Here is a 16,200-nt window from a genome sequence, read left to right as displayed (position 1 = left end):
ATAGCTGGTACTGGGAAAAACATGTCAGTAAGTTGGATATTACACTTTTAGGTTCTGGGCCAATAGATATATGTAAACTTCCAGTTTGGCTAGGAATAATATTACCATATTGATCTCCTTTTTCTGCCTTCAGAATGATTGGTCTATACATGGGGTACATCAAAGGAAAGAGAATGAACCACATAGAGGTTGACTGGCATTGAAGAATCTGTCTTAAAAACACTTGATCGATCCAGATGCTTATAGTGCCCTAATTAGATATATTCTACTTAGGGGAAATTGCTTCAACCTATCGGCCCAAATGAGTCACCAGCAAACCATCAGGACTTTACCTACTCACCCCTCCTTACACAAAGCATCATAGATGGGTTTACGGTGTTCCAATCACAGCCTGACTAACAACTCATAGCTTTCATGCTTTGTTTCATAGAGATGAACTGGACTACCTGGCTAAAAATGCAAAGAACCTTCCTGGAAGCAAACCGTGCATACTAAAGTTGTGAGACACATGGCCGTAGGGCCAAATCTACTATGAACCACATGGAAGTCAACAATATGAAAGCTATTGTGTAGAGTACAGAGGTGAGAAAGAAGAAGAGAAAAGTGGGAGGAAGACAAGGAGGGACAATGTGGGTAAAACTGCAATATTTCCAGAATCTCTCGCCTGGCCTTAGTGCATCTCCATATTGATAAGAGTTTCCAAAGGGTGGAGAGAAGTAGTCCATCTCCACATCAATAGGTAATTACAAGGGGGAGTGAGGGCATTTCTGGACCTGAGAGGTTGGGTGGGGTGCAAAATCCTTTTTTGCAGCCTGGTTGTGAGACACACGTGAGCAGAAGTGGATGACTGCTTGTAAGCAACAAACGGGTTCCTTCCACTTTATTTCTCCCTTTGACTGATTTCGGTTTCAAAGATATTTTGTCCTTGGCTGGGAAATTATTTTCCCCTTGAAGTTATACTTATTTACTAAGGGAAAGACAGTATTGGTTATTGTATCTCCCTATTACCAGGTATATTCACAACGTAGATAATGATGAGTAAATAAATTTCTAATCCTATGGAGTGTGCATAAACTCCTCCTTGCATTAGACAATTGTGGGACCATTTTCATGACAAATGACTTCCTAATGCTGATACTATCATTGTAAGCTAGCTCAGACAGCTGAGGAAATGCTCCCTTCCCACAGAGCCCAGAAAAAGCCTATGCTAGTAATCTAAGCAATAAATCAAACCTGTGATTATATCCAGATGTCATTTTAAAATATTAATCTGTTATGTGATGGAGATGGTTTTTTATTTAATTGTAGTATTTAAATAAGCTATCTCCTATAGAGCTTAGTTTATGCTTAATTCATATCCAGCCCTGGGCCAAGCAGCACTGGCATGATGGAGAGCCACGGGCCTGGGGCACTCCGTGTGCCGCCACCTCTGGGTAGCTGTGAAGTGAATGGGCGGACATGAGCCAAGGCAATTATGCCTCTATAAACAAAAGCATTGAGTTTTTTTGAGCTTATGTGTCAAAAGAGCTTTCACATACACTGCCTGTTAACAATAGGTTTATTATATTAAGGTGGGGGATTTTTTTTACATTGCTCACTAAAACTGAGATTCAAAGAGACAAAAGGGCTTCCTGAAAGTCAAGAAGCGTATGAAATCCAGAACAGCTCTGGGTCTCAGCTTTATAAACTTGTAGGCCAGACAGCTTTTGGTATAACAGGAAGTCACTTTTCAAGTCACTATTTCCGTGGACCTAGTCCAGTGCTTGGCATATAATGGTCACTCAGGAAATGTGGGTGGAATTTAACTGATACCCCTAAGCAAGAGCAGCTGGTTGGCCAGTCAACTACATAAGTAGAATATTTAAATACCACTCCCATGACTATTCAATACCATGTAAATAAATGAATGCATGTTTATACTCCTACCACAGGCATTGTGTTGGCTACACTTCGTTATTAAAACAATTCTTTACTCCAATGGTTAATATCAATTTTAAAAAGATAACCAATACATATATGCTACCAGTCCTCTAGGAGGGAATTAGTATGAAATTTTGTTTTTATTTAATAAGTTAGCAAAAGTGAGGCACAGGATCAACTACAGTGTTCTAGGAAGCATAAGATCAACATACACATTATGGTATAAGTCTCTTAACTCTATGATTTCTTATTCAAATGGGCAAACTATACTACCAATTTCTCTCTAGAACTGTGATAAACTTATTCTTTTTCCTCCCTCAGGAATGATTTATGATAAGCATAAAACATTTCATTAACTGTAACATAGAAAGGTAAAATCAAATGTTATAATTAATTATGAAATCATCAAATATACAACTTACTGGGATTAAAGAGCAAAGATAACAAGCACCTCAGACTTATGTAATACTTTATCATTTTCAAAGCACTTTCATGTACATTATCTTAATTAACCCTCATGTGATTAAAAAAATTACATGTGTTTCCAACCCCTCCAAATCCATATTTCTGGAAGGACTCAATTGGTCATGCCTTTGTTTTCTGCAAACACTCCAGAGTGCTCCATTCTAGAATCACACAACATCCATAGTTTTATGAAGATTAAATTTCTAAACTTCTTTTTTTAACCCAAAGTAAAAGAGGTAAAATTAAAATTGAAATTACTTAGCAATCTCTTGAGGGCATCAGAGTGTCATTGATGGGGGGACAAGTAAGTTTTCAAACAAAAAAGAAATTTGAACAATTACTTCATTTGCATTTTCATCTTACCAGCTTTGTGACTGCCTGCTTTTTCAGGTCAAAATCACTTCTTCAAGGAAAAAGTGTAAATACTGGAAAAAATACACTTCTTTATTTCTACTGTATCTTATTTGTAGCTTCACAACTGGGGGTGATTTGTTGTCTTGGCTCTACTATACTCCATCTAAGTGTCTATTTTCTTATTAGTAAAATGAGGGAGTTGAAAAAACTCTCTCTCTGATCCCTGATTGAATCAGAGTTTTCTAATTCTTATTTTGCCAGTACTTCCCTCTTAGAGCGTCTTGTTCTTTGGTCTTTTCTTGGTCTCACTATTCAGGTTGGAATTTTTTGACATGAAAAGTATTAGTCATATTGACTATAAACTCCTAAATCTCAGCACACAGGATGTGATTATATTATTGCTAATAATGATCATGACTGCCATTTTTAATGCTTACCAAGTGCCATGAGATTTATGTACATTATCTCAACAGTATGTATTATTATTAATCCAGTTTTTCATATTAGAAAAGCTAAAGCTCAGCATTTAAGTAAATTGCACAAAATGCAAACTAAAGCCTTACTATTAATAAAACATTCTATTTTCAGCACATCAGGACCCATTTTTATACTCCGGTTCACAGGGCAGAACTGACAAGGTAGTGGAGGCACAGATGAGTTCATCTGTGACATGAACACATTTTTCAAAATCTGCAGTTAAATTCACTATGAACTCATATCCTTCCGCAAAAGAAAAAAAAACCCTCATAAAGATAAGTTTGCAATTCTCTTGCCACTTTCATGGTAAAATGAAAACATTCACAGGTAAATTCAAACAGTATCCCTGAAACCAGCAATATAGAACTTCAGTAATAAGAATGGAACCTTAAGAGTTCCAGAAACTTGCAACAAAAGAATTGCTGTTGAAAATTTAGACATTCATTTTAATACTCTAGAAGGAATAAATAGAAAAATGGAAAGTAATTATGAGTGTAACTTCCCTTGATGCTCATAAATATTTTGTGAGTCAAGTGAAAAACATTGCAAAAAAATTATGTAAATTTTATATACATTACATGAACAGCAGGGTGCAATGGATTTAAATTTGAATTTCTTCTTTTTTAAAAACAATGTTGCTTAAAAATAGATTTTATTGACCTTGTAGATGATGCCATGTCTCCAAAGCAAAACAGAATACAATATAGTAAATTACACAAAAACTGCCAAGAGTACAGATAATCCATATTTTAACTATCCATTCCAGGGGACTCTTCAGTGTACTTGCCCCATAAATTATGAGGCTTTCTAGGTTGTCTTGTGGGAACAAACACAGTTCCTGTCCTGGATGATCAAACGTTGGCTTCTGCCACATCTAGTTCTTCTGGGTCTCCCTAAATCTTGTTCTTGGTTAGTTTCCTTGAATGTGTGCACTTATCATTATTCAGCTGTTTTCTCAAGGAGGATCCTTTGCAGAATTAAGATATTAGAATAAATATTTCTGTTAGGCAGAAAAATAGATAAGATATGAGTGGGGTGGAGGGAGAATAAGGCCAGTAAAGCCCTCTAGAAGGGACCCAAAGAGTTAACAAGATAAAACTAGAGAGCCGGAAAGGACTCACAACAGAGTTAATGAGTTAGTCAGTTGAAGTTCTGAAGGTAAGGAGTACTTGGAAATGTCCAGATATTCCCCAGATAAAGAAAAGTATCTGAGCACAGCCCATGTCTTCCTTGTATCAATTAGATCATGCCATCGTCAGATTTACTTTAGCCTGCCAGAAAGCCCAGCTTATTCTTTAACTTAACCTATATGCTGTTTTTTCCCCCCTCCTCTAGCCCCTAATCAAGTAATTTGCAACCTGGACAGGAGACAAGCATCATGATTAATTCTCAAAAAAAAAAACCACCCCAGATATAAACAGTATAGTAAGAACAGGAGGGATTCCATCTTAAGGCTAAGATTCCATTTTAAAAACCAAAGAGTTATGAAGTAAAATTCCTAAAATGTTCTTCAGTAAACAGACAATAACTCACCCCACCATAAACTAAGGCAAATGGTCCTAACTGGTATATATCCCCAGAGAGAAGGCACCATTCTGGGGAGGAACTAGATCAATAAATTTATTGTGTTAAGTTTATTTTGCAGAATTAGCTGGAGGACTGATAATAGAGGAGAAGAGACATGGTATCTCTCACCAGAGATAAGCATCTTGAGATACTTGACAAGTCTACACCCCATAACCCTTTGTCACATTCCTAAAAAATCCTTAACAGCCTATAAAACCCCAGACCCTAAACCCTTAAGTGTGCCTCCTCTCTGAGGTTGCCCACACTCACCTTTCTTTGACTGTGTCACTCTCTCTGACCTACTTCAGATAAGTAGGGAGGAGCTGTTGAGAGCTCCGGTTTGGGCTTGTTTCCTCTCTGCTTTATTTAAGTCAACCTGCCTTTGTCTATCTTGACTCTAGCCCCCTCCTGCCTTGGAGTGTAATCAAATAAACCTGCCTTTATCTACCCTGCCTGCTCCTCTCTTGAAGTGCATTTAAATAAAACTTCTATTGTGCTTCACTACTTTGTCTCTGCCCTTCAATTCTTTGTTGCAACAGAGATAAAAAGCAAGGAAAATAAACTCAATGCCCCACCAGACCCTCGCCAACAGTTCTACAACAATATTCCTTTGGATGGACGCTTTATTTCACAGATTGTAGCTGTCAGATTATGGATGAAATATGTCCAGAAGTGGTATGTTGTTTGACATGCCTCATGCTGGCCTTTATACTCTTTTATTTAGTTTTGCTTATCAGTTAAATTCAGATTCCCAGACTTTCTGTTTTAGTTGAGAAGGAGCAACAGGGACTGGAGAGATCCTCCCACATGAAAAATCAAAAGTGCACCAAATATATGAAGCAATGTTTTCAGTATACTGGTGAGTTATCAAGCTGTCAACAAAGGACAGTGATCCTAAGGAGAGAAAAAACTGACAAGGAGAGCCTTACGATTCCTTCAGCTCACCACCTGGAGGGAGTTTCCAGGCCACTGTACAAGAAGGAACCCAGGTGGAATCCACTGGACTCCTTAAGATGAAAAGCAGATCTGAAAATCTGGGAAGATGGAGGTGGCTAGAGGTCACAGGCATAATACTGAAAAGAACAGAACTTAAAAGAAGGAAAACTTCCAGCAATCTGCAGAGGGTTCCTACTAAGTAATGGTAAGTACACACATATGACGAAACTATACAAGGCCTGGTTAAGAACCATCAAAAGGATTAAATGTAACAGTGCCCACCACTCACTAAGGCCAGACATACTGCTTGTTTCTACTGGGGAGACCTGAAAAACTTACCGAGTCAGTAGACAGAGTACACAGTAGGGTCTTTCTTCAGTACTGAGGACTAATTAGCTTAAAGTTGAGCACTATTTCATTCACACTTAATAAAAAAGCATGATACAAATATATAACTTAACTATGTTCCAGAGCAAAGCTCTGTAATAGGAGCTTTGGATACCAAAAATAACCAACAACCAACAAGGTAATATTTGCAATGTCTGGAATACAATATAAAATTACCAGGCATGTGAAGTAGCAGAAAAATATGATGCACAATGAGGAGGAAAATCAATCACAACTGACCAAGAACAGACATAGATGTTATAACTGGCATTTAAGGACATCAAAACAATAATAACAGGTTTTGTGTGTGTTCAAAAAGTTCAGTACAAAAATACAGTATCAAGGGAATGAGAAGACAAGCCACAGATGGGGAGAAAATAATTCTGAAAAGCACACATAATAAAGGACTAGTACGCAAAATATTCAAAAAATTTTCAACTCAATAATATGAAAACAACCTGATTAAAAATGAGCCAAAAACCTTAACAAATATTGGCACACAGATGGGTAAATAGATCAATGCAACAGAATAATCCAGAAAGAGATTCACACATATATGGGGAGCTTCATTTTACTAACGTGCAAGAGCAATTTAGTAGAGAAAGGATAGTACTTTCAAAAATGATGCAGGAACCACTGGACATTCAAATGCAAAATAATGAACTTAGGTATATAACTGACAGCACATTAAAAATGACCTCAAAAATTTATAATAGATTGACATAAATGTAAGACATGAAACTCTTAGACTTATCCAAATACAGAAACAATAAAAATGGGCAAAATATTTGAACACTTAGCTAAAGAAGATACATGGACAGCCCATGAAAGATGCTTGAAATCATTAGTCATTAAAGAAATGCAAAATAAAACCATGATAAGATATCATTATACACATATAAGAAGAGCAAAGTTTAAAAGACTGGCCTTATCAAGTATTAGAAGGATGTGTATGACCTGAAACTCCCAGACATTGGTGGCAGAAATGTAAAATGGGAATGTTATTCACTTTCTCACTTGGATAAAGTGACTTAAAAAATTAAATCTATTCTTAATATATGTTCCAACTCTTCTAGTCTTAGGTATTTATTCAAGGGAAATATAAACATATGTCCTTACAAATATTTATAAATAAGTGTTTCTAACAACTTTATTTTTAAAAGCTAAAAGCCAGAAACAAACTGAATGTCCATCTATAGGTGAAAGCATAAGCAAACTGGTATTTTATCACAATGAAATGGAACTTAGCAATAAGAAGAAATGAAGTATTGCTGAACCCTACAACATGGATGGACCCCAAAACAATTATGCTGAGTAGAGTCATGCAAAAGAATACCTACTGTATGATCTTTTTATATAAAAATCTATAAAGTACAAAATGAAAAGTATTCTCCAGCATCATGAAGCAGATTGCCTTGGCATTGGGGGGAATTAGGAGGGATGGTATCACTGAGGCCTGAAGAATTTGCTGGGCTGACGGATATATTCAGTGTCTTATCTGTGGTGATGGTCTCATGAAGGTATACATATATCAATACATTAAATATGTAGATTTTTATATTTTGTCAGTTTTACCTCAACAGAGCTGTTTTTAAACTTTCAGATTCCCAGCTTCTCCTGAGAAACTGGAAAGCTCCAGCTGCACAGCATCTGCATGACGGCAGCATAATGGAAGCTGTCTCTTTTTCAAGAGCCATTTGCTCTCACGTTTGCCCCAGTCCCCATCCCTCCCCTTTGTAGCCCTTGTCCTGCTTTATTCACTTCCCTAACTGCCTTAGGAATTTGTACTTACATGACTATCAATTGATTTCTTATCTTCTGTTAGCATGGGAATATTAAAATTGTTTCTTCCATCAAATCATTCTATAGTACCTTCTGTTACTTGGTCACAATTGATTTTCCAAACCTATTTCTCAACACTCCCTTCATCTGCCCATATATGCAAGAAGCTCTATATTTCTTACACACTATTGCCAAGATTCCCAAACAAGCTGTATGTATTGGGTTTGCTTGCTTAGCATGTTAATGTGATCCATGTTTAAACCAGTAGCAAAGAGAGATAGAAAGAAAAACAAGGACTCTAAAAAGAGAGAGAGACAGAAAGAAAAGTCTTTAAACTCAGAGTTAGGGATTTTCATTTAGTATTTCTACCAAATACTAATTGGATGTCATCTTATCTCTCACCAAGGAGGGATAGAAAGAAAAGAACCTTGATAGAAAAATGATTTCTTGCTATTTGGTGCAAGATAGAAGAGGTTTAAAAATAAGTGACCTCACAGAAAATGAGAGGTTGCAAAACTTATCAACAACCATGTCACCGGTATCAGCCGGTGCAGGTGTTATTGTCCAGGTGGATCCAAAGCCTTTCTATTGTTTTCAGTCACAAAATCTTCCAATGTCAAATATTGCTGGATCAGGCCTGTGAATTCCTAGCTATGTTGGGTCAACCTTAGCCATACATCATGTTGTAATCTTTTTCCTCCTGAAAAGTCATCCTAGCTGTGCCACCTTTTTTGTTTGTTTGTTTGAAATATTCTTTTTATTCACTTGCTTCCAAAGATGAAGAATAAATATTACAAGAGTATTAAGTTCATAAGTTCCACTCTTTATAATTTCTGCACAGATACTATTAAAATATGAGATAATTATTGCTTATATATTTTGCATGCCTGTCTTAAAGCTATTGCAAATATTTTAGTATTTGTAATGGTTTCACATTATATACTTACAAATAAAATTTCTCATCCCACACTGGATTCAGGTTTCCAAAAATGGTTTTAGTTCTTCTTTTGTTCTTTCCAACTTGAACTGTGACATATGGGTCACTTGACCCTGTTTTGTCTTTTGCCTGTAAGCCTTGTGCAGAAACCACTAAAATAAACCAAAGTAAACATTTTCATATTAAGATTTCCTCAGAAACAAAAGATGATAGTGAAAGAAATATTTTCTATCACTTTGTCCCCCGGATTTGCACTTACATCCCCATTGCTTTCATCCCCATGAGCAACAGATCTTTATAAAAAAAATGTCTAATAAAATAATGAATACATTGAACATGAAAACTTTGCTCTAATATTTGCTTTTGCTCATAATGAACAGTAGCTATAAGTATGCACATATATATATATATATATTAGCTCTATACTCATATGCACCTTACTGTATGAGTGTATGGAGAAATCAGGATACAAACACAGTATGTGAAAACTTACCCAACATAATTCAAAGGTCTGTGATTTAAAACTTATTTATATATTTATGATTAGCTGTCAGTACTGATCAGTTCAAACTAGTGAAAGAAGCATCTTTAGTTTACTTTATAAGTACAAATTTGAGTAAATGAGGAGGCTTGATGATACACATGTACTTGATATTAATGTTACAAACAATTACACAAGTTCAAGCTACAAGACATCACTATGCTCAAATTGCCTTGACTCAAGGGTAAATTGGATGAGGGATACTGATTGATCCATGAGTAAGTAAAACGATACTTATTTTTTCATTAAAAACTGACTGAAGAGATTATTGGCTACTCTTGTACTTTATCAGTGGCAGGCAGCAACAAAACTAATCTCTTGCAAACTGCAGGATATTGATGAGTATCTTCTAAAACAGAACCTTCTTATTCTGGAAGAGCTTTTGATTAAAACAGGACACAGACTGAAATTACTTCATTTATCTGTTATATAATTTAGAAATTTAAAGTACTAACTAGTCCTCTCATCAATATTGATGAGATTAGAAATTTCTATTTATTTTACCTGCAATTATTATTAGTGGTGATTTACAAGACATATAAAAAGCTCAATGTGAAATAAACATTTTAAAGAAGACTATTTTTACCTGTAATGGTTATTTTTGCTGACCACTTAGATGTCCCATCCAGTACACTTTGTTTGGCTGCCTTTGTGTATTGCACAAAATCTTCTTTCGAAATATGAAACATTTCTTGAATTACTTCAAACACCTCAGGCCTGTTTTTCTCCCTGATCTTCATTCTTTCTTTCATAGCTGTGATAATGGTCTGAGTCTTGTCTTCAGCACCGTGCTTAGAACTCTTTTCTGCTGCTCCTATAATGGAAAAATCAATGGTGATGTAAATGTACATGAAGTTACTTTTTGATGGCTCAGGAGGGGGAGAAAAAGGAGGAGGAATCTGAAGATAAATGAAGGCTTTCATTATGAGGAAGCAGGGTGGTTTTCAGAAAATATCAGAATAAGCACTAGGCAGAGATTCAGAACAACCTGCCCTTGTGTTATTGGCAAGTAAATGAACTTCCAAGATCCCCAGTTTTTTCAGTTGTAATACCGGGCTAAATCAAGGGTTGTGCAAAGATTTGAATTTTCAAAAGCAAATGTCAAAAGCAGCAAAAAGAATGTGCACAATCAAATGTAATGTACCACTCATATTTACTTTACTCAATGGATAACCAAAACAAAAGAGAGAAACAGGTTGGAATTATGTGGCCAATGTCATTCAAAAATCAGAATTTCAAATACTTGTGTCCATCCAAAGTGTCTAATTATTTCATTTATGGAATTTATCATAATTAATGTTTAAATTTTTCTTGTCAAATAAATACTGCTACTATTGGTTATATATTGAAATAGAGGGTAAGATTTTACTTGGAATGAAAGTGATAACTGTTGTTTAAAAGGATTTGGAAGCCACTGGGCTCAATGACCTCTGAAGTACGTGATGGAGCAGAAACAACTGAACTCTTATTCTATGATACGGCTATAGTTTGAACAGGCTGACTTCTCACTTTCTACTCAAAACCCTTTTCAGTTTCTAGGACATTGCTCTTTGTGACTGGTCTCAACTTTCTGAGCATTTTTATTTTTGACACAAACCTTGCTGACAGCGAAGGATTTCCAACAGTCGATTTTTGGGTCCCTCACTTTCTCCAGCTACCGGCCACATAGTCTCAATGTTACCTGTGGCCTGTAGTTTGCTTAATATTATACAAGGAAATCGTTAACCATGATTCCAGGTCTTATGGTTGCTTAGTGAGTTTGAAGAAAGCAAAAGCCCACATACGAATGTCTGTAGGGACTATCATGCTGAAACCAAATATTTTTTTGCCACAGAAGCAAAATATGAGATGTTATGAAAAGAATCGAAAAGCTTATGTTCTTAGTTAATAATTACTCCAATTTTCATCGACATGACCAAGTATTAACCAGCTTGTATAGTGGTTTTTTGAAACATATTTCTGAAATGAACATTTTAATATCACAAAGTGTTCAGAGACTAAGTGGGTTAATTTATCTGCACAATTCCTACCATGAAGGATAGCCTCGGAAATATTCTTTGAATCTAATTTTATGAATGTTAAGTCCAATTTAAGTACGGAAGTTAAGACAAAATACAAAAGGTTGACTATTAATTTCCTTACTATAAAGTCATACAAATTTGACAGCAGTAATAGAGTGAAAATTTTCATTTATTTGAAAGTATAACATTTGTTCCCTAAAGTGGAAAAAAGACATTCTTAATATCAAGGTGTAATTAGAGGAAGCTAAAAGAGTTTAATAGTCTAATGACAGAAAGAGCAAGTTCCCTTTTTTTTCTTAAACCTTTGAGGACTTAAACTACATTTAAAAAGCAAATACTAAAAATTAATGTGTCCTATTTAAGGTAATTTGAAAGGACATCCTAATGCCCTAGTCATCTGTTACAACAGGCCCTAGCACAGCTAAACATTTGTAAATTGTGCACCCTTAAGCAATTACACATGTTTGTAATTTATCAATAATGGCTAAACTCCACAGTGGGTAATTCTTACATGGTAAAATTAGTTTAGGCCAGACTAAACAGTTGTAACTACCCAACAGGCATATTTTGTTTCAAGTACTGGAATATTCTTTAAATAGAAAGCACAGTGGTGGCTTGAAAGATTCAAAGTGTCCCAAAAGTTTAGTTGTGACAGCCATTTAAGTATGTTCAAAGTGTAAGAAGTGCCCTAAAAATGTGGCTGTCCCCCAAATTCAGAATTATTATTGTTGTGGCTGTCAGTGCCCCAAAAGCTCTAGGACAAAGTGTCAAAGTCATGGAGAGTTAAATGTATTTTGGATTTTACTAAGTTCAGGAAAAGTTAGCTGTCCACCTCTCACATAATAATGCTCATTCAAGCAATAACTACCAAATTCAAAGTGACAACATCAAGAGATTTTTTCATCCAAAGGAATAAAATCTCTGAGTTAATTACTGCCTCTTGAATTCTTTAAAAAATTAAATAGGAAAGCTTGACAATTAACTTTGAAACCCTTCACCAATGCTCTTGACACTAGAGTAGACTATCTACTCTAGTATGTACAGCCAACAGAGAGACCTATAAATTGTGAAATCACCAGTCTGGGGAAAGCAGGTTAACAGAGGCTATGTTTAAGCATCTTACCCATTATTTCTAGAAAGATATGTAGCTTTTAAAAGGTACAATTAAAAATTTTTTTGTTCCGAGAAAAATGATTCAACTTTGATTACTTAGTTCAGAGATACAGAGCCAAATTCATAAATAATTTTTCTCACTGATCTACAAGTACTTTCCATTGTCCTACTGTTTATTGAACCCACATATTTAATTGTATTTTCTCATGAAACTGTTTTTTAAATAGTTGCAATTTGTCATGAATTTCCAATCCTTATATTATTTTCCATGAGGCTTATTCTATTTATCTCAAAGTCATCAGAGATAAACTTAAATTTGCATTTATATGAGTCTTCCTTCAAAGTGCATGATAGAAGGTCTAGTAGCTTTGTTGAAATACAGTAATATGTCAACTAGAAATCAACAATAAACGGGATCAGAAGAGATAATGTACAGTGAAAGCACTTTGAAAAGTGCAATACATTATCGAAATGGAATGCAGCATTGCTACTTTTAAAACACTTAATTGAAAGATCAGGCAATATAATTATGTACAACAAAACTGCAAGAGAATTCAGCCTTAAATAGAGGCAAATTTATCCCATGTTTTCCTTCCACATAATTTAATGGGACAGTCAATTAATCACAACCCTTACTTATTCTTTAATGTTTATTATCCAAGATACATAAATTTCATATGAAATTCACAACTTTACCACCTTTACATGGCAATTTACAATTACAGTGTTTCTTTAAAATTACTGTCTATATACATGTAACAACTGCAGTACTCCCCCTTGGTCTTGGTCTTTTCTCCTTCCTATTTTTTCTCACCAGCTGTTCCAAAACATTCCTACTCCCTTCAGGTCACCAACCTCACCCGATTACCCTCCATTCTCACCATGTGATCTCATCTTTTCCTTAGCAGAAATAGAGGCTGTCTAAATTTAGTAGTCACATTTTCTCCCCTCCCCTACAGAAAAAACAAATAACAACAGCAACAAAAAAAATCAGAGGCCTGATTTGCTGCATTAGTGGATTTCTGTGATGTAAATACCCCTAACATGGCTGATATTAAGCAACTGCCTCACAAAATTCTTAAGTATTTATCGATCACCGCTGACACAGCTCCCTGTATATACATATATCCTGCCTGCTAGCCTATAAGGCCAACCTCAATTAAATGTGTATTCTAAGTATCTAGCACAGTGTTTGGAAAATAAGACACACTCAATAATTAGAGAAAATTGTCTTATTTTTTGGGAGAACTTGATAAAATAATTACTATATTCAAGTTTTTAACATAACTAAGGGTTTAATTTAATGTGCTAGGGACTTCCTGCATACTATTACCTTTAGACTATGATCCTGGAAGAAACATGAATAAATTCAGTGTACAAAGATATGCATGCTGCAGAACACATCTTGTGAAGAGATAGAGTACACCTGGCCCTTGGCTTCAGATTTCGAATGTTCAGAAAACAATGGCTGTGTGCCCATCATTAGAAAGCAGAATTTAGCTGGGCTGTATATCTTCTGCACTTAATAGCATAAAACAAGGGCATAAGTTCAAAATTAAGCAAACACATCAAGAAAATTACTTTTAAATAAGACAAATGAGCAGAGCGGCTCATGATACTTAGGATATACAGTTTTCTCCCCTTATCCACGATTCCACTTTCCACAGTTTCAGTTACCCTCAGTCAACCACAGTCTGGAAGCAGATGATCCTCCTTCTGCTTATTGTCAGAAGTTCAACAGTGGCTTAACACTACGTCACAGTGCCTACATCATTCCCCTCACTTCATCTCATCACCTAGGCACTTGGTCATCTCATATCATCACAAGAAGATGAGTCCAGCATAGTAAGATATTTTGAGAGTGAGAGATCACATTTACATAACATTTATTATAGCATTTTTATTGTTCTGATTTATTATTGCTGTTGTTAATCCCTTTCTGCACCTATTTTGTCAATTAAACTTTATTATAAGTGTGTAATGTGTACAAAGACACATAGTCTACCTAGAGTTCAGCACTATCTGTAGTTTCAGGCAACCACTGGGAGGTTTTGGAACATATCTCCTGCTTATGGGGGGGGGTGGTTACTGTTGAAGGAGACAGGCTTCTATGGGAATCCTGATTTGTCATGTACTAACCATGTGAAGCTGGGCAAGTTACTCATTTCAGTAAGCCTTAGCCTCCTCATCCGAAAAACAAAAGGAAATAACATGTCTTCCTTAGCAGGTTGTTGTAAGAATTAAATGGGATGGCATATATAGTTTCAATATGAACAACTGAGCAAGTATAGGGATTTCAGGATGTCAAAAGGTGAACAGGTGAAGATATAAGCATGCTTTAAAGAATTTCACATTAACAAGGGACTTTAGGGTTCTTAGCTACATGATTACTTCTCCCAGGGACAGTACCAGACCCAATGTTTGCCATATGCTAAATTCTCTACAACTGTTTGCTAAATGGGAGCCCATGAAATGCTTGATGAGAAAATAGAGTTCAAATAAATAATAATTATAATTTTTGAAATAGTTATATTGAAGTACTTTTATTATTTCCATCTATAAATTCTTAGCAGCATTTGAGGCTGTTGAACCCAAAGGATACCTCCTGGCAAACGTGTATGGAAAGTATGCAGAGGGTCCAATGTTTAGGCATTTCTCTCTCCAGGAGTCTCTAGTATGAGAAACTTGATTGCTTTTCTTTGATAGTAAAATCATGCAGGTGGGCCTGTTCTTGGTGCCTCTGTTTTTCTTTCCCATGAAATCAGGTAGGTGGGCATGGAGTTGACATTTTCTACCCTTTCCCTTTAGTTGCTTTACATCCAAGATAATATTAACCCTCCTCTTTTAACATGCCTTCAGTCTCTTCAAGGATCAGAACAGTAGCTCCCTCAGTCTTCAAGTCAGCTGCCTCCTTTTCCTTATATAAATCAAAAGCACATGATGACAGCTCATAGCAGGGTAATCAGAGGGGCATGGATCCAGCAGAGTGCTATCTCCCACTCCTGTAGGTGGCCCCAGCACTGACAGTGGGAGAATATGGGCAGGTGGACCCCTTTGAAGGACCCCTGCCACCTTCTACAAAGTGACTTCACTGACAGTGAGCTTGGGCCCAAAAACAAAAACCAACCTTTCCTCTCCCTTCCCCTCTAATACTTCCACCACATTCAATCATTCCATTAAAGTAAATGCAATTATGCTCAGTGAAATAAGCCAGGCAGAGAAAGACAAGTACCAAATGATTTCACTCATCTGTGGAGTATAAGAACAAAGAAAAACTGAAGGAACAAAACAGCAGCAGAATCACAGAACCCAAGAATGGACTAACAGTTACCAAAGGGAAAGGGACTGGGGAGGGTGGGTGGGAAGGGAGGGATAAGGGCAGGGAAAAAGAAAGGGGGTATTACGATTAGCATGTATAGTGTGTGGGGGGTCACGGGGAGGGCTGTGCAACACAGAGAAGACAAGTATTGATTTTACAGCATCTTACTACACTGATGGACAGTGACTGTGATGGGGTTTGCTGGGGGGACTTGGTGAAGGGGGGAGCCTAGTAAACATACTGTTCTTCATGTAATTGTAGATTAATGATACCAACAAATAAAAAATAAATAAAAAATAACATAAGCTAAAAAAAAAAGTAAATGCAAACTTTTAGAACAAAGTTTGGAAATATTTGCATATTAAAAGAAGATGGCATCAGG

At 36.1% G+C, this 16,200-nt stretch overlaps 1 protein-coding gene across 1 annotated transcript in view; it reads right to left on the bottom strand.

Annotated features, from left to right (window-relative positions):
- UNC13C (unc-13 homolog C) overlaps nucleotides 1-16,200 on the bottom strand; it is a 591,739-nt gene that overhangs the window by 311,776 nt on the left and 263,763 nt on the right. Inside the window, exons 8-9 of the mRNA XM_057488818.1 lie at nucleotides 9,952-10,179; nucleotides 8,835-8,976 (exon numbers count right to left, since the gene is read on the bottom strand). Of these exons, the coding sequence (XP_057344801.1) occupies nucleotides 8,835-8,976; nucleotides 9,952-10,179 (370 nt within the window). The remainder of the gene's footprint in view (nucleotides 1-8,834; nucleotides 8,977-9,951; nucleotides 10,180-16,200) is intronic.

Source organism: Manis pentadactyla, chromosome 11 (genome assembly GCF_030020395.1).
Source record: "Manis pentadactyla isolate mManPen7 chromosome 11, mManPen7.hap1, whole genome shotgun sequence".
Taxonomy (NCBI): domain Eukaryota; kingdom Metazoa; phylum Chordata; class Mammalia; order Pholidota; family Manidae; genus Manis; species Manis pentadactyla.
This window is presented reverse-complemented; position numbering and strand designations above follow the sequence as displayed.